This window comes from Typopeltis vanoorti, chromosome 25, assembly GCF_054136105.1.
Source record: "Typopeltis vanoorti isolate ZY-2024b chromosome 25, IOZ_Tvanoo_1.0, whole genome shotgun sequence".
NCBI lineage: Eukaryota > Metazoa > Arthropoda > Arachnida > Uropygi > Thelyphonidae > Typopeltis > Typopeltis vanoorti.
In genome coordinates, this window is record NC_143573.1 from 74,568,107 (window position 1) to 74,588,056 (window position 19,950).

At 36.2% G+C, this 19,950-nt stretch overlaps 1 protein-coding gene across 1 annotated transcript in view; it reads right to left on the reverse strand.

The window, feature by feature from the left end:
• Positions 1-1,531: 1,531 nt before the first annotated feature.
• The window catches only part of LOC150092854 (caprin-1-like), a 156,075-nt gene continuing 137,656 nt past the window's right edge, over positions 1,532-19,950 (reverse strand). The window contains exons 11-12 of the mRNA XM_090414723.1: positions 8,396-8,479; positions 1,532-2,317 (exon numbers count right to left, since the gene is read on the reverse strand). Of these exons, the coding sequence (XP_090270849.1) occupies positions 2,244-2,317; positions 8,396-8,479 (158 nt within the window). The 3' untranslated portion in view covers positions 1,532-2,243. The remainder of the gene's footprint in view (positions 2,318-8,395; positions 8,480-19,950) is intronic.

Below are 19,950 nucleotides of genomic sequence, written 5' to 3' on the forward strand. Positions count from 1 at the left end.
GCCCTGGCTTAGTTTGTCATCTGGCCTTCTGTATGCTGTGCTAAGATTGAACTTGTCAGACAGTTTTAACTTGTTTCTTATAACACTCTAATGCACGCACACACAAAAAAAGAGGTCAATCTTAGCTAACTGGAGTATAATGCTTTGCCTTGAGAAGTAATGTTTCATTTAATCCATGCCAATGTAGTATTTTATGTGACAGCAAGTTTAACTCAAGGGCATTAATAAGTTGTGTACTACAACTTCCAGATGTTTTGCACTACATTCTAATGCATGTCACAAAGTTTTGAACTAGAGAGAAAGACAAGACAAAATAGGCTATATTTTAGTATGCTGAGGATTGTATACTGTTCTTACAATTGTTATTTTTTTTTTTGCTAAGCTTCAACACTGGTTGATGACATTGATTTTCAATGGATATCCTAGGATTGTTCTATTGCAGGATGTTTTGAAAAATGTTGAATGTGTCCACAATGTTCTCTGCTGATGTTTTGCATTACATTCTAATGCATGTCACAAAGTTTTGAACTAGAGAGAAAGGCAAGACAAAATAGGCTAGTCAAAATGCTTGGAATCATAGATGAATAAGAGATGAATTTGGTCTATAATGATAATGAAGAGAGATTTTCATGCAAAACTTTGTTACAAAATATAAAGTGTTTTCTATTTCTGACTAACAGATGGTTCAAGAGATTGGAATTCAACAGTTTTAGCGATGTTACTGCACCTATATAGGTAATGTTAACCACCTGGTCAATCTGAACCCGTGATTTTTTTTCCTTGTTACTCAACACCCATGAACAATTTACAAACTTAATCAGTACACTGTCGTACTAACCTTCTTTTGTACTTTGATTTGAGAACTAAGAGTTCAATTAGGCAGAATAGATATTGGGGGGGGGGGGGGGGGCAAGGAAATAAAAATGTTCAACTGACTCAAGGCTACATTTATTTATTTTTCTCTTTCAAGTCAGTTCAGGTCTCCAATAAGTGGGATGGTTGGACTTACACCAGCCACTGAAATTCATCTCCTGCTGAAAGGCACAAATATCTATGTCCATGATGGGATTTGAACCTGTAGCCTATTAGTTTGGGAAGTGGATATGCTATAACTCAACAGGAACCAGTCGAATACGTGGACTGAAACCAGGACCCTGAGATAGTCTTGTGCTCTAGCCAAATAACATTAGAAGAGCAGAAGTGCTATCCATTTGGCCATTGTTTTCGATTGAATAGCAGAAATGAAACCATTTAGAAACAAGCAATTATACACAGGCATTACTTAACTCATGCAGATAAGAGAATATATACCAATTTTAGCTTGTCTCCCCCCCCCCCCCAAAAACCTTTTTTTCCCTCAATATTCATTTTTTCGAAAAAGTTTGCACAAGATGACTATTTAAAAAACATAACATCTGAAAGAAAATAATTCAAAAATAACTGCACTTGGACAGCTTAATTAAATTCTGCTTTAAAACTATCACTTTATTTAAAAGGATGAGAAAATTTTTCAAAAAAACAAGAGCAATAATCCTTTCAAATATTTTATTAATATTGCAGCCAAAAGCCAGTTTAATTTCAGACAGTTAAGTAGACAGAATGTTTAAAAAAAGTTGTTTGAAAACTTAGATTGCAACAATGCAGTGTTTATGCAGCAATTTTTTTTTTTCATCAGTTTACAAAAACAATTTGCAATCTAATCAGCAGTACACTGTGGTGCCAATCTTCTTTTGTACTTTGATTCAAGAACTGAGGATTCAATTAGGCAGAATACATATTGGGAGGGGATAGGGAAAGAAGAAAAAGAAAAATGGTTAACTGACTCAAAGCTGCATTTATGTTCACATAGCCATCAAGTTATTTCGAATAACTGTTGCTTTACAAAAAAGAGAAAGAAAAATGAACATTAGCTTTCATGAGTGAAGCTTAAATTAATCACTAAATTACAACCTTCCAACAGTCTGAGGCCAAATGTCTACCCAGAAGTTTGAAACTGCTAATTTTGTATCACAGGATTGCATTTTCCAAGCATTTTGCATGGTCCCAAACATACTCAAAATTAAGTTAAATTTATTGTTTTTGCTTCCTAATTATATACTGAATTCAATGGAAGAATTATTTGGCAACAGACAATTGCAGAAAGGACACTGATGAAACTATGTTCAGTAACATTCTCTCCTTTTCTTTGGAGGAAGTCCACCGCCGCTGCCAAGTCCGAGAAAGTTCACCACATTTTTATTTCATTACTGTTCTTGTTGTTGCTGTTGGTATCTGTAATTACCACTACCCCTTCCTCCTCTTCCATTATCTCTTGAACCTAAGGAGCAAGATTCAGTCTATAAGCATTATTCTAAATTTTTCAAAATAAAAAATTTAATTCATTAATACATATTTAACAGTATTGAAAAGGATTTTTTTTAAAAAAATCATGTGCTTAAGTGGAATAACAAATATCCCATTACAATTCCAGTGTATAAAATCGAAATTTTGTATTCATTTGTTGTTCACTATGTCAAGCTTTCTAACATTGAATATAATAGATTAAGGTGCACAAAATAATTTACAAGGGTAGTCTGAAAAGTTCTCAGCCTCAACTATAGATGGCAACACTATCGGCAAGATTTTTTTTTTTCTTCTTTTGTAGGGACATCTGTCATAAGCATCCATGTGAAATTGCAAAGTCATTCTATCAAGTAGTTTGTTTTATACAGCTGTCTGAAGTAAAAGTGTTGTCTGTATCCCTTGAAATGGATAAAATTGAGTATCGTGCGGTTATAAAATTCTTTGTAAATTAAGGTTTAACACCAAAAGAAATTTATTCGAAGTTCATAAAAGTTTATGAGTGCTCTTCTCCTTCATTTTCGACAATTAAGAAATGGGCTGCCAAGTTTAAACGTGGCCATACCAGCCTTGAAGATGATCCACGTGAAGGACATCCAAGAAGTGTAACAACGCCAGAAATCATTGATCAAGTGCACAATATGGTATTGGATGACTGGCGAGTCAAAGTGTGTGAAATTGCTGAGACTATAGGCATTTCAAAAGAACGTGTAGGATATATTTTGCATGAAAAAGCTTTGTGCAAGATGGGTGCCACACAATCAAAAACACACTCGCATGAAAATCTCTGAACAGTGCTTGCAGCGTTTTGACAAGAATAACACTGATTTTATGCGTCGATTTATTACTATGGATGAGACTTGGATTCACCATTACACACCGGAATCCAAACAGCAGTCAAAACAGTGAACAGAAGCCGGTTGTTCAGCGCCAAAGAAGACAAAGTCGGTTTCATCAGCAGGAAAGGTCATGGCATCAGTGTTTTAGGAGGCATTTTGTTTATTAATTATCTTGAAAAGGGTAAAACAATAACTGGGGAATATTATTCCAATCTTCTAACCAAATAGATGAAAAAATTCATGAGAAAAGACCCGTTTGCAGAAGGAAAAAAATCATCTTTCATCAGGACAATGCACATGCCCATAAAGGTGTTTTGGCAATGGGAAAATTAAGGGATCTGCACTATGAATTATTGGAACATTAACCCTATTCCCCTCTGACTTCTATCTCTTCACAAAACTAAAACTCTTCCTTGGTGGTCAGCGTTTTTCTTCGAATCAAGAGGTGATTGCAGCTGTAGAGGAGTATTTTGCAGATCTTACTGAGAACCATACAGGGACAGGATAATGGCACTGGAGCATCGCTGGAATAAATATATTAGTCTTAAGGGAGATTATGTTAAAAAATAAAAATAATTTTGAAATTATAAATTCGTTTTTTCATTGTTAGGCCGAGTACCTTCATCCATATTATTCACATGGAAAGAGGAATTTGCATAAATCCAGTGTTCATTTAGTACATAGTCTAGCCATAAATACAGTTCCAACTTAAACAGTGCATAAACCTTTAATCTATCAGTAAATCATTTATTAAATCATTCTGCACATACAAACCACATATATAGTGTGCATACAGCAAAAGGGCATAGAATAATCAATGACTCGGACAAAGAAGAAATTTTCCAGAAAAAAACAAGAACGAGCCAGCAAAAGGAATGAAGGAGAAAAGGAAGCTCTTCCGTGTGAACAAACATTCATGTAGAAGGCAGTACTGAATGAGAATTGTAAGTACCGGGTGATCCAAAAGTAACAGAAAAAGTAAAAATTCAATCATTCGAAAAGTAGAACGATGCGGTTTTCACAGAAATGCACAGAAAGACTTGGGATTTTTTTAATAACGAAAAATTTTATTACCAGAATAGTTACATTTGCCACCAACAGGTGGCACTTGAGTTGTGTCAGTAGTTTGTGCAGTGGCGCAGCACAGTTCGCAACGCAGCTAGGATTACAAATGTTCAATGTGATGGCCATCCTTCATGAGAATGGACATCAGACGTGGCACGAAAACTTGCACAGCATCGAAGAGGGTTTCAGCTGTAATTCCTGTCACATGATGGCGAATAGCTTCTTTCAACATGGCCAATGACGTTGGCCGACCTCTGTACACCTGTGACTTCAAGTAGCCCTATAACCAAAAGTCACACGGTGTAAGTAAGGTCTGGAGATCTTGGTGGCCATTCTTGCAGGAAAGCGACTGAGGACATGGTCACGCCAAATGCCGATCACAGCAGATGCTGGACAGGACCTGTGATGTGTGGAGGCGCTCCATCCTGCATGAACGTTACACTATGGAGCGCTTGCCTGTGACAGAAACAGTTCAAAATCTACTGCTGTGGACTTCCTCAAAGAAAAAGGGGCCTATAATTAACGACGCAGTGAACCCACACCATGCTGTCACCTTTAGGCCGATGCAAAGGGGTTTCCACAATCGTGTGTGGGTTCTCTCTCGCCCCAGATGCGGCATTTACACTTCCATTAAGCGAAAAGTGTGCCATGTCAGTCCACAGGACATTTGACAGCCAGTCCGCATTGTTTTCCATCTGTTGAAAAGCCCAATTTGCAAATTCATGATGTCTCTCGAAATCAGTTGGTTTCAGTTCCTGTACGCGTTGGATTTTGTAAGGATACCTCTTGAGGATGAGCATGTGATTGCCACACAGTCCCGTACGAAATGCCAGTCCGTCTTGAAATTTCACACGCACTGCATTCCCCATGTGCAGAAGCTGCCGATTGTGCGTCGGTCTCGTGCACAACTGCAATAGTTTTTTTTGGGTCTCCTGCTTCTTGCATGTGCATCCAAACTGCCAGTGTCCTCAAACGTTTTTATCATAGATATCAGCGAGGAACAAGACATCAGTCCCTTTCCACTTCTAATATCCCACATCGAACGATAGGTGCACAAAGCCACACTTAAACATTCTGAGTTCTGATAATACAGCTTAACTAAAAGTGCTTTATCTTGTAACGATAATATGCCTCACCTTGGCAGAACGTTTAACTTCAGTATTCACTACATCTAAAATTTACGTACCTAACGGTTTAAATAGTGACAGGTAGCAGCAGCTCCGGGACTGCTACAGCACCACCTGTCGGTGACAAATGTAACTATTCTGGCAATAAAATTTTTCGTTATTAAAAAAAATGTCTTTCTGTGCATTTCTGTGAAAACCACATCATGCTACTGTATACTTTTCGAATTATTGAATTTTAACTTTTTCCGTGACTTTTGGATCACCTGGTACTTATGTATGTGATAATTCCGAACAAGAACGTACATCAAATGTGTCTGTTTAGGGGTACAATAATATCATGTAAATTGATACTGAATTAAGGTTACTCAAGGTATGCTTTATTGTCAGTTTGTGTATATATGACTGGCAGGATATTCTAGATTATGATTTAACTTGAAAGGAAGAAAATGAGAACTAAGTTTGAATTAGGAAGAATTAAAATTGACAAAGACTTGTAATACAATTGTGTGTGCGCGCGCGCGCATATGTTAATATGGATCACACTGCATAAATTTTACCTTTTGATTTAATTAAATGGTTTGTGAACAACACATTGGACTGATTCTGTGAATGCACTATCCTGAAAATTTTGAACCTGCACAAGATAAAGTTTAAGTGATCAGTAATCAAGGCACGACTAATTAAAGGTAACAATTAACATAAGCAGGGAATGCTAACAATATCTGCTTTGTCTTTAGTTTAAAATCTTATAATCTCGCACTCAATATATGGTCTAAATGGCACAGTTGTAAAGCAAATAAATTTGTTAGACTATAAAGCATGAGAACATAAGATCAAGTAGAGATAAATGAATGGTGGCAGTCAACCACTTATGACATTTCATGAAATTTAAGCAAAGAACACAAAGACAGAGCAGGGTTGAGAAATATGTAATAGAAATATAGAACGTTATAACAGAGTGATGACTTCTCTGAATCCTGGGTGCTATAGCACATGATGTGCCATCTGGGGCACACGATTGTTTTGGCAGTTCTTCAATGTGAAAATCTTATCTGTGAAGAGGATATCTCTGTTCTCTTTGCATACAACCGAAAGAGGGGCTTTGCTTTTATCACCCTCTGCCACATAAGTTGTAGTGTTAGGAAGTGGTCAGTAGAACGATGACAAGATCTCACTCCCAGGTCATCAGTTAGTACAAGTGACATCATCCTCTGCAAAACGTTCATCTCTCGTGACATCACTTGCTGCATTCTCACAGGATTATGGCAGAGGCATGCCTTCATAGTCCTCTCAAGGTGTTGCATCCTAATGCAGTATGGTCAACCTGTTCTTTGGCAGTCAAATACGCCTTCTTTATCATTGTAATGGTTAATAATCTAATACAAAAACTCCTACTGATCCCGAGTGTTTTCAACATGTTGAAAATAACAGGTGGCTACATTCCAACCCTGTGAAGTGCTATTACAGCTACACGGTTCTCATAATCTCCCACTGCATGTTACCCTGGACAGATAAACTCTTTCTACTGATGAGCATATGAATACTGGCTGCACACAGCATCACTAACGGAACTAGGCTCACGCAATTATGTGGGCAGTGCAGGGACGTACAGAAGTTGTAATGGTATTTATGACAAGATTGTGTATATGATAATACACAATACTGTTTTTGGATGTTGAATGATAATGTTAGTTTTTTTTTTCTTTTCTGAATCATATCTTATATCCAGCAGATACTCAATACTGACAAGCAATAAATGTGCACAGAAGCAGAACACAAGGGTGTTACTCATACCACGGAAGGAGACTTACCACCCCACTGTTTATCCTCACAGGTAAATTTACTAGCAGACTGATCCTGACTGGCCATTCTAGGACACTGCACAGCACACACAACAGCAGCCTGTTGGATCCCAGTGATGGAGAACAGGAAAGCAAAAAGACTCAGAAGTTCAGTAAAGAATATGGGAAGTATAGAAAAAGAAAATGGAATAGGGATAGTACCATCACTATCTTTTGAGAGTCACCATCTAGTCATGGCTTACATCACTGGGAAAAATGCATTATGGTCTTCATGAGAAGGTGATTACTAGTGTCATTTTAACAAAAGTTAAAATGACACTAGTAACCTACTCAATATCAAAACCTGTTCATTTGTTTTTGGGTTATTTTATATGGACAACCAGACAGAACAAAGCAAATAGGTGCTATTTATTTTTGAATGTGCTTAAAAAATCCCTCAGCATTGTGTGTATAGGAGGGGGGGGGGATGTAGAATCGCAGCACAGACACACAAAAACAAAAGTATAGGCAAATGCTAAGAATTTCTTCCTTCTTGATTAAATACTTAATAAAATGGCTCTTGCTTCAAAATTAATTGATTTTATATGATTGATGAAAAAGAATAACAGAGCCTATATATCTTATTAGAACTTTTCATTAATAATAGTGGCCTTAACAGCTGTTCAAGTTATAGTGCTCTTCAGACTCTAAGGAAGAAACACAGAATGTCATATACTGTAATGACTCACTTTTCATTACATCTGGCTTTTGCTAATCAATCTAGTGTCTGTTTACTGAGTGTTCATATCTTACCCTGGATCAGTCTGTACAGCTGCTCGAGTTCACCACAAGACAAGAGGCTTTCTTAAATATGACTGATAACACAAGGCACTATATTGGAAGCATGGCCTGAATGCAGAATTAAAATAAATTGCTCTAGGTTGCATTATTTAATAACACAATTCACTACAAATGAAAATACAGTATCGATGGGTAGTCCAAATAAGTTGCTTATGGATGGTAACAAAGATTGATGTGAAAAGTGGACGAGTGAAGAAGGTTATTTAACCTCTCTTCCCTCATTTCACAAGAAACAAGAAGACAGTGAATTTCAGAAAGGGATTAATGAAATGGTATAAACTGACCATTAGTGTAACCTTGATTAGATGAATAGCTAGATATGCTAATTTAAAACTACAATTCTGTAACAATGACTGAAAACTAAAAAATATGATTTGCTCACCTCCTCGAGATACACCTCTTTTATAGTTATTTCCATAACTGCCTCCAAAAGACTGGTAGTAGCCAGAGTTTCGTAGTCCACTCCCTAAAAAAATAATTAAAATTTACTTATTTTATTCTGAAATGTTCATATGATGATTAAATAAGAATAATGTTTGGATTTGACATTAGTTAATACAAAACTTCAGGTTATGATTTGAAACATCTGTTAAATAAATCCTCACCAAAGTCCCTGGACCTACAGAGCAAGGAGTGTTATGTGCAAGGAAGCTAGAAGTGGGAATTAGGCATCAAGAGTTAGGTTATAGTTACTGTAATAGTCTATTGAATTTAGTTTATCTGCTTTGATTTCATCTTAGATTTTTTAAAGCTTTCTTTTCTCCCCCAGGATATATTGCTTCTTGAAGAGTTTATGTTTTTAAGTAAAGGCATGGCTTCCAGTTCAGATCCTAAATTTAGTAGATTATAACAATAAAAAATAATTATCAGATATATCAACATGTGGACAATAATTAGAAATCCTACTGGAGCAAAAAAAAATATAAAAAAAAATAATAATTGAATATATAAATTTTTTACTAAATAATTTAAGGAAATTACAACGTAAACTAGGATATACATTAAAATAAATTTTAATATACTTCAATATTTTGGCAACGTCACGTTGCCATTTTCAAGGAACTTAAGAACAAGACACGTGCAAGCAGGCACAACAAACAGTAAGTGAGGAAGAAGCAGGAAGCTATTATTTCTCCTCAAGTCCTGATGGTGCCCCCTAGCAGGCAATGTTGGTATTCTTGGGCGATTCGGCTAAAGGTCTTCTGATGTAGGTTTCCCAAATTTGAGGCAGTCTCAGGCAGCCAAATTTGTTGAGGTTTGGATTGTTTCTTAGGGTTGAAGCTGATTCCATGAAAAGCCTTTCATATTTGTATTTACTACGGTGTATTATCGTGGCTTTCTTCCACTGTATTCTATGGCAGGTATCCAGCGCATGGTCAGCAAGACCAGATGGCTGTATTGGTGAAACCAGATATAGTCCTTGTGTTCTGAAATTCTGATATTTTCTGTCCTGCCTGTTTGGCCAAAGTAGGGCAGCTTACAGCTGCAAGGGACCTGGTATACACCGGGTAGGTCTGGGGGGGTGTTCTTTAGTAGAGCGGATAAGGGATGCCAATTTTTTATATGGTCTGTAACAACTTCTTGTTAAGTCATATTTTTTTTAGGATTTTTGTAATTTTTTCCTACGTGCTCGGAAAGTTACAGACCATATAAAAAATTGGCATTCCTTATCTTTATCTTGAGATCACTCCTCTACAGAAATTGAGTGTTTTATGGGATGTGACTGTTATTGGTATTCCACCTATTAATGTAGCTCTGAGTAGTTTTTTTTTTATATATTAATGTTGTTGACATGTTTCTACAAGGACATCGCCAGAATGTAGTTTAACTGTTTTAGGAGACCCTATCAGTCCTTCTAGACCCATTTGAATGAAGGGTGTGAGGTATTAAACATTTTCCCTATTGGCTTTTCACCTGTTACACAGATGATTAGAAAAACTGATACTGCATCTTTTGCTTTGCTTCTTACTTCTGTTATTGAGATGTATCAAATCATTTCAGGAGCAATAACAAAGCCCTAACCAAGTACCAGTGATACTTGGTTAGGGCTTTGTTATTGCTCCTGAAACGATTGAAGATGAAGAATTCATGCCCAAGTGGTTTGTTAGAGCTCCCCATCCACCACAAAGCTACACATGGATGACCACTATCCAGCAAGCAATGACTACACTTGGGAGTGGAACACCAGGGTTACCCCAGATGCTATATGAGCACCACAGCAAGCCTTGGACCCAGTCCCCAGACACTGGAGAAGGATGCTTGCAACAGAAGGGTGTTGCAGTAACAATGAGCTCCCTTTCTGGATGATAGTTTGAAATGACTAAGGAGAAGTAGAGTGAAGAATATGGGAAGAAAAGCAAAGAAAACGAGGAAGAATGAAAAAGGACCAGTACCATCACCGGAAGATCCTTTCCACCACAAACAGGTGCCTCTCACATGGAGTTTTTTTTGTAAATATATTTCTGTCATACATGAATTCATAGGATCATATTTGCTCCACCCAGCAATGCGTAGGACGCAAATATCATAAATGTTAATTATTAATATTTAATTTGCCAGTAACAAAAGTATTTCTATTTACACCTGTTCTTTCTCTCCTTTATATTTCCTATCTTCATATGGCTCATTAATGATGGTTCATGCATTTACTTTTAGTAATTCAAATATACCAACCAAATACAGCATTCTCCTTAATTATTGTTTTCTAATATATTCCAAAACAAATACTCTACTATCCTCACTCTATGCAGATTTGGTTATTAAGATCAAAGAACCATTGTGACATGTGGTGCATCTGCCAATACGTAAGCACCAAATTGTAATGGGGACACAGTGTTTTCTCTTGCCACCACTCTAATCTTCTCCAGATGATTAGGGTGGTGGTGTAAGGTATGATCCCCCTAATGTGAATGTTTTAAAATAGCAGTAAAAGAGCTTAGTTGCTTGGGAGTTTTTAAAAAGGTTGCAACTGAAACATGCAAATTCATCAGAACATTATAAAAAAGAAAGACAAACTTTTTATATACACTCAATGTTCAAAGAAACCCACATCACCTTACATAAATATAGTTTTTAATAGTTAGGTAGTCATTTTCATTGATTTATCATTAGATATTTCGTTGTGTTGCATCATGTCATTCTCACGGGTTTCTGTATAATATACTAGTTGCTGCTATTGCGTCAGAATTTATGTTATAAACAGACAGAGCTAGTTTTTGCATTTTCATGCTGAGATCACTATGGCTAGTTATGTGCAGTTAACACCTCACAGAAAAAGTGCGATTCAAGCTTTGAATAGAGAAGACTATTCCTCTTGTGAAATAGCCTTCAGGGACAGGAAGAAAGCAACCGTATACACCATGGCAAGATCAAGTTCAAGTGGCCATCTCAAAAATCACTATGCATCATCCAGAGAACTGAAACAGGACTGCAAAGAATAAACAGGACTTGTGGCAAGCTTGTAATTGTCAGGAGAAGACTCATTTGAAAGAGACTGAGCCAGGCACCTTAAAAAGAAGCCCTTGTTAACCAAAAATAATGAGATTGGATAAGTCAGATTGGTGAAAAGTGTATACCAAATGATCAGTGGAAAATAGTAATTTTTTCTGATGAGGAAAGTTTAACTTGCAGGGCACTGATGGCAGACAGACAGAAAACAATGCGGGAAAAAATTCAACCCTTACTGTCTAGTGTCAACAGCTGAATTCTCAGCCAATCAGTTGATCTGGGGCTGCAGGTCATATCATGGTGTTGGTTGCCTGCATTTCAAAAAAGATTCAGTGAATGCACAGGTGTAACGAGAAAAGTTTAAAAAAGAACTGCTGCCTACTATCAGAGACCACTTTACCATAACAACAAACAGCATCTTTCACGATGACTCTGCACCTTGTCATAGAACAAAAAGTAAGGAATGCTATTATAACCCTAAAATGTACCATAAGAACCGAATATAGTACTTAAAAAAAGCTTTAGTTTTTGTTGCAGGTGAATAAATGGCTCAATGAATACTCGATTCAGCAACTACTGTAGCCAAGAAAAAAAGCCCAGATCTCAACTCCATTGAGAATTTGTGGTATCAAATGGAGACTGAAATACACAAGAAGCAGCCGAAAACTCTTTAGGAGCTCTAAGAAGCCATTATACAGGTATGAAACCATAAATTGACAGTTGCATCCATCAGGATTTCATCAATGCCAAGGTGTAATAAAGGGGAAGACCAATGAAATATTAAACAGCAAAAAAAAGTGAATTTTTTGCTTTGAATGTTAATAAACTGTGTAGCTGAACTAAATTTTGATACTGGTATTCATTTTTCACACCAGTGAAAATATCACTAAAAAGAGCCAAATATTAATCAAAAATAAAAATGTTATTTTACCTAGATTATTTGTGTATTATTCCTTTTCAAATAGGCATTCAAATTTAATGAGCAAAAAAAAAAAACAAAAAAACATGATTATAACAGGTGATGCAGTTTCTATGGAACATGAATGTACAAAACACACACACCAAACAGACTTGAAAAGTTGGAATATTTTCCATGCTAAAAGACCATTGACGTTATTCAAAAGCAGACAATCTGGTTAAGTAATAATTCCCTCCTCCTCCACAGACTCACTCCAGTAACTTTCTTGCAAATGTTCTGTTACTGCCTTATGCCTACATGTAGGTATTTTCAAGGATACTCTTCTGCTAAACTAGTTAAACCATTCCTCTGCTTTTCCCTTAAACTCATCAACACACAAGCAACTTCTTGTAAACATCCATTCATTGTCTGCATCAAACCTACTAAAAGAACTTACCTTCCTCCTCCATTCCATCTACCTCTATTTTTGGGAAGAGTTTTTGTTTTTATCTGAGGATTATGATCTCTAGTTGACCTTGATGTGCTATACATCTTGACACATCTTGTGTGTTGGAAATGATATAAAATAACATGGAATATAAAAGTTGTATAAGGATAAGGTGTGATAATAAATAAGGCTGAATAATGTTCAATGCCAAGTTGAAGCCAGAAGTCTTTTAGGCTCATTTCTTCAGGATAAAGTCAAATTCTATAATAACCAAGTTTATATTATGAATGCTGTGTAGTGCAATAGTTAACCATTCATCTGCTTTTCCATTAAATACTGACCTCCTTTGCTAGATTCTGTTGTGTCCACTTTCAATATTATTCCTCGATTTCTATATATATCAAGCCGCTAAAATTGAAGTCTTTTCTACATGGGTCATGTGGTATCTCTATCACACAAAGAAATAGCCTCAGGGTAGAGCCAAAATTCAATGTGACAGAGTCCTCAAATCTTACCTCTCTTAAAATCCTAAGAAATTTATATTTTTAGACTGTGCCACTTAGAATTATTAGATTAAAGATATAACTCAATCAAGAAGTAAGTTAGAAGATATACTCATGTGACCTTGCAATCGTGTCCTTAACTTTATCCAATTAAACTCCTGCTAAGATCTGTAATGAGTTTCACAAATGGTGCATCAAATTCTATACACAGACTCATATATTTAGTTAAAATCAAGCAAGGTTTGTTTGTTTCTAAGATTAGTACAGTTTAACATACAAAAACAATCTTCACTCTAAATAAAACACATTCTAATCTAAATCAATTAATTAGCTTGACTTCATCAGATATAATCTCTGAATATATTTTCTTCAAGTAATTCACACAAAAGTAAGTAATTCTATATCATCTAGATTACTACTAAATTCCAGTATTTAATTTCTATACTAACTACTGGTAACATTAACCATTCTTCAACATACAAAGATTCAGATAATAACCATTCACTCATGACTTTCTATAAAACACACATGCGCTACAGTCCTGACCTATAACTGTATCTGAGTCCTTCACATGTTAATACATATTCAAATTACATTCATATAAATAACAAACTTTACTTATCTCTACTCAATGGTACCTCTATCCATCTGCTTCTGCTTTAGTCTATCCTCTGCTTCATTAGGACATTTCTTTGTTTCCTTCAATCTACCTCGGGTCAATACCTCATAGTAATTACCAGCTTAGACTTTGGGACGTGTGCTTATGCTGACCTTTCAACGCATGATCTGTTGCTACTTTCCGGTAATCTAGGATAGGGTTATCCGCTGTAACATCGTCCTAGTCTAGAGGTATCGTTCGGCCATCCCCGAACCAGCACCAGACTAAACCTTCACTACTCGAGGAAATGTGAGAACCCCATACGATGAAAGACCAAGAGACCGAAAGGGTGGGGGTCTTAACCCTTTTATACGTTTGCCTTATCAGTAAAAAAACAAAACTTCGCAGTTCATCCAGCACCTCGATGTCACATGACCTCACGACATCCGTTCACTCCCTGCTTGTTCACTCACGCGACTGCCAAGGGCAATCGTCAGCGTGTCCTTGAACCTTGGACTATCTTTCACACAGAAAACGTTCTAGTGTTTCTTTTACAAAATGTCCTTACATCAGATTTAATATCAATACAAAACTATAACTCTCTTAATTTACACTTTGTCTCAGGCAACTTTCCTTTATACATATTTATCTAATTCCCTGTTTTTTTTCTTTTACATTATAAAATTCTCCTTAAGCTAATTTAATTATTTCTTTCTTCTTAAATCAATGTATTCAATATTTTCTAAAGTTTACAACGATACCTATTTAGAAACAAGCATGTTTACTTATTTAATTTACAGGGTTTTTACTTCTTTGCTCGTTAAACCATGATAAGTGGAATTTTAACATTCTTAATTTATCAGGGTATAACAATTCTAATGGGTTGAGGACTCAATGCTAGTAAAATTCAGTCCCATCTTTTCCACACAAGATCACACATCACCCGTATCTTTGATAATACCCAGATCTCCATGCAAGACGGATAGACTTACACCTCTAACCTTTCTTGACATAAGCAAATCATATCCATGGTTTCCTTTGTCTCCAAAAGAACTAGCCATTAATCAAAAACAAAAATATATTACATCCATTATTTGTGACAATTATTGTGTAGTATCCCTTTTCAAATAGGCATTCAAATTTAATTACCAAAAAAAAAAATGTCAAGACAACTTCTCAGTTGAATAAGTATTAATACTATAAATTAAAGATACCAAGAAATTATATACTTGGTTTAATCCTTTATTCATGTGTAAGCAAACAAAGTTTACACCTGGTATTTTCAGGACTGCAGCAACTCGTATATATAGAAGCTAATGACTTCAACATCACTTGCCTTAGTATCCCATAATGCAAAGCATATATTCTTATCATCATCATCAAATTCCTGACATGTACCCTCAAGAGGTGTATAGGATATGATGGTACTATGTGAAAAATTTACATCATTACTAACTTCCTATCTACAATTTTCCTTCAAATCAATCTGTTACTTGTCAAGACTCCAATATTATCATTATCAGATCTTATATTTCTATCGTCTAAGGCACATTGTACCATATCAATACACCTATATCTTGGTCTTCCTCTGGGTGGTTTTCCTGCCAACCTGGCAGAGAACACTTGTTTTGTTAATCTTTCCTCGCCCATTCTGTTTAAGTGACCATAACACCTGAGATTAACTCTGCTAACGCATTCCTGGATGCTGACAATTTCAAGTTCTTTCCTAATATCCCTATTTTTAATATGATATTGCCATCGATGCCATCTGTTCACGCCTCTAATCTTTCTCAGGACTCTCATATCCGCGGACTCTAGTCTTTGTCAAGTGTTTTACTTCTGACCCAGCTCTCAGATCCATAAGTTAAAACTGGTTTGAACACTGTCTTGTATACAGCTAATTTAGTATTCCGACTAATTTCTCTCTTATTCCATAGAATATATTCAATTGACTTCCTACCACACCAGCTTTGTTAATTCTGTTGTCTATTTCCATATTTAATTTACCATCTTGTAAAAATTGTGCCTAAGTAGCTGAAATGTTTTACCTGTTCCACAGGTTCCCCGTTCACAACACAGTTGACATTTTCAACAAGTCTACCTATTTTCATTGTCTTTTTAATGCTGACCTTCACACCATATCTATTCGAACAGTTATTCGATTTAGTCAGTGATTCTTGCAAACTTGAAGTGGATTTATTTAGAAGTATAACATCATCTGTATAAAGCAAAAAGCTGACATTAACATCTCCAATTCTGATATCATGTTTAATACCACTTTCCTTCATGATGTGATCCATATAGATCATGAATAACAGAGGGGATAATGCACATCCTTGTCTCACACCAGATTTAACATCAAACCATCTTCCTGTACTTCCTTCAATTCTAACTGCCGACTTACAACTCAAATGCAGAAAGTATTGCTTGATATAATGCCCCATTGACACCATATACCTGTAGCATATTGAATATCTTCTCTCTTGGCACCTCATATGCCTTTTCCAGATCGACAAAACGTAAATACAGATCTTTGTTATATTCGGATGCTTTCTCAACTATTTGTCGTAAAGTGAAGATCTGATCCTGACAGCCTCTATTTGGCCTGAATCCAGCTTCTTCTTCACAGGCTTTTCTTCTACAATTATTCTCAACCGTTTCTCAAGTATGCTTGCATAGATCTTGCCAGGAACACTAAAAATAGGGAAACACCTCAGTAATTCTTACAATCAATTTTATTTCCCTTTTAATATATGGGTACTATTAGAGCTCTACTCCAATCATCAAGAATTCGTCCATCTGTCCAGGCTTACTGAACTATGCAGTGCAGCCACTGCAAGACTTTTATACCACCATACTTCAGCATTTCTGGTTGAATATCATCTAGTCCTGCTGCCATTCACCATTTCAAGTCTTTGATGGCTTTTTCTACTTCAAATATGGATATGTATTCCTGACTGTATGCCTGTTGAGTGTTTCTTACCACTGTGCTATCACTGCTTGTTTCATTTAGCAATTTTTCGAAGTAATTACTCCATACTTCATGGATATCTTTTTCTCCTGTTTTCATGTCACCTTTATCATCTCTAACTCCTTTTACAGCATTCTTTCCTCCATTTCTAAGCTTCTTCAACAACCTCCAGAATATCTTACCACCTTCTTGATATTTATTTTCTATGTTCTTGCCAAAGTCCTCCCATGACTTTTGTTTAGCTAGTTTTACACAGTGTTTTGCTTTCTTACATTTGTCTCTGTATTCTCTAAGAGCACAAGCAGACTAATTTGCCCAGGAACTTTTGATAGGCTTTCTTCTTTTCCTTCAGTGCTTCTTTAATTTCCTGTGTCCACCACGGAGTTCTGATTATTCTATCCTTGCAGACAACCTCATCACATGCCTCTCTGGCTGAATCAATCAGGATTTTCTTCAAGGCTTGCCACTGAATCTCCAAGGTTTGGTTCCTGTTCTCAAACTCTTTCATTTTTTTCCAATAATCTTTGTGTATTTTAGTTTACAGTTCACATCTGAGAGCTGCTCAACTTTTATTCGCTTTAAAATTTTCTTACATATTATTCTTTTCAATATGAAATTCAATTTTATCCTGCTCAAGACTAAATAGTGATCACTTCCAATTTCAAATCCTCTGTACACTCTGGTGTCCTGCACCAGGGAGAAAACATCACTATCAACAATAACATAGTCAATGAGACTTTTCTTATTCCTAGCCTCTTCTCTCCATGTGAATTTGTGCACATTTTTAAGTTGGAACATGGTGTTAGTAATAACCAGTCCATGTCCTGAGCAGAAATCAAACAGGTATTTGCCATTATTAGTTACTTTGCTGTTTTCTCCAAATTTTCCCAAAATATTTTTGTATGTCTGACAATCATTTCCTACTATTTAGATCCCCAACAAGGACCAACTTTTCCTTTTTCTAAAGCATCAAAAAATTTCCCCGCTTCTACCTTAGTAGAACCTTCTGTGGGACCATAGGCACAAATAAGGCCCAGTTCCCCATTCTCATATTTGACCACATCACTTGACTTGAGACTGATGGCTGGCCATTCAAGAAGATTAGCCTCGTATTTTGTGTTGAATACTATGGCTACTCCTTTTTCTTGATTATCATTTCCAGAATATAACATTTTGTATTTATTGTTCAGAAAGATCTCACCAGTTTTTGTCTTTTTTGTTTCCGTCAACCCTATTATGTCGATCTGGTACTTATCTAATTCCTCAGCTAGCTCCGTTTCTTTGCCATTCAGGCTTCTTATGTTGATAGTACTGATCTTTAACTCTGGTGATGTTGAGTTGGGGTCTGCTTTCAGATTTATTCCAGTAGGTGACTTTTCACTGTTTGCCCTGGCGAAAACGTGGGCCTTGTTTAACCAGGCGATGCCCCAGCCGGCATGAAATTTTGTCATGTTGTACCATCATTTTCTATATTGGTTTAAGCCAATAAGAATACAATTTGGTCGGCTAAATCCCAAATTGCTAGTGCATCCTCGTTCGTTCAGTATCCAGGTGGATATCCAACAGGGTGCACCACGAGAAGGTGAGGATTGGACATTAGGTCAAAAGCCCTGGCCGGTTCTCTGCATTCCTTTAAAAACTATGTGGAGATCTCCTCTCAGTTATATACCTTTGACCCTTATGCATTATGGGAAGGGTCAGTACCCAGACCAGTTTCAACCTTTAATGAGGTCTCTTCAGTGGGAGCCAGACCCGGGTTTTGCATTATGGAATACCAAGGCAAGTGATGTGAAGTCATCAGCTTCTATATACGAGTTGCCCCAGTCCTGAAAATACTTCAGGTGCAAACTTTGTTTGCTTACAGATAAAAGATTAAACCAAGTATATAATTTTTTGGTATCTTTAATTTCAGTTCGCAAAAGTTGGGGGTGATATACAAAAATCACCCTTTAAATGCTTCACGTTATTCAAAAGAGGACAATCTGTAAGTGATAATTCTGTCATTCTCCACAGGCTCACTCCAGTAACTTTCTTGCAAATGTTCTGTTACTGCCTTATGCCTACAGTAGGTATTTTCAAGGATGCTCTTCTGCTAAACTTGTTAAACCATTCCTCTGCTTTTCCCTTAAACTCATCAACACACAAGCAACTTCTTGTAAACATCCATTCATTGTCTGCATCAAACCTACTAAAAGAACTTACCTTCTTCCTCCTTCTCCATTCCATCTACCTCCATTTTTGGGAAGAGTTGCTTTGATTTTATCTGAGGATTATGATCTCTAGTTGACCTTGATGTGCTATATATCTTGACACCTCTTGTGTGTTGGAAACGATATAAAATAACATGGAATATAAAAGTTGTATAAGGATAAGGTGTGATAATAAATAAGGCTGAATAATGTTCAATGCCAAGTTGAAGCCAGAAGTCTTTTAGGCTCATTTCTTCAGGATAAAGTCAAATTCTATATATTAACAAAGTTTATATTATGAATGCTGTGCAGCGTGATGCCATTGCTGTGTTTATTACAAACCAGAAGTGTCATAAAATCACATTGTCTCCGAAGTTACTTCCAGGTTTATCTAATGCTCGACTTGTCCATGTTTAAAATTATACTCTAAAGTGTTTCCCTAACTTTCAGTATCTTCATACCCCTTTAAATTTTAGTAACATCGGCATACCCTGTTTCAGGAAAAGGCAATCTGGGAGAAGTTATAATATTTCTGAACAAAAATAATATAAAGGCATTAGTGCAGATTTCCAGAGACAGACTGGGAAAGATAAAGAAAAACATCTAAACATCTAAAATATTCTTAGATTAGTAGTTAAAAAGTAATTCAGAAAAAAGTTTAATGGAAGAGGAAGAAGCAAAAAAATAGATGGAAAGAATATGTAGAGGATTTGTATAAGAAAGATAATAATAATGAAGAAGAATTAGAAAGGAGAGAATTTGTTGAGGAACTCATGATAATGAAAAGTGAGGTGATATCAGCAATGAAACAGATGCCAAAAGGAAAAGCTCCTGGAGCTGATGGAGTGTCAGTAGAATTACTGAGCAGCTGAGGATGAAGTAG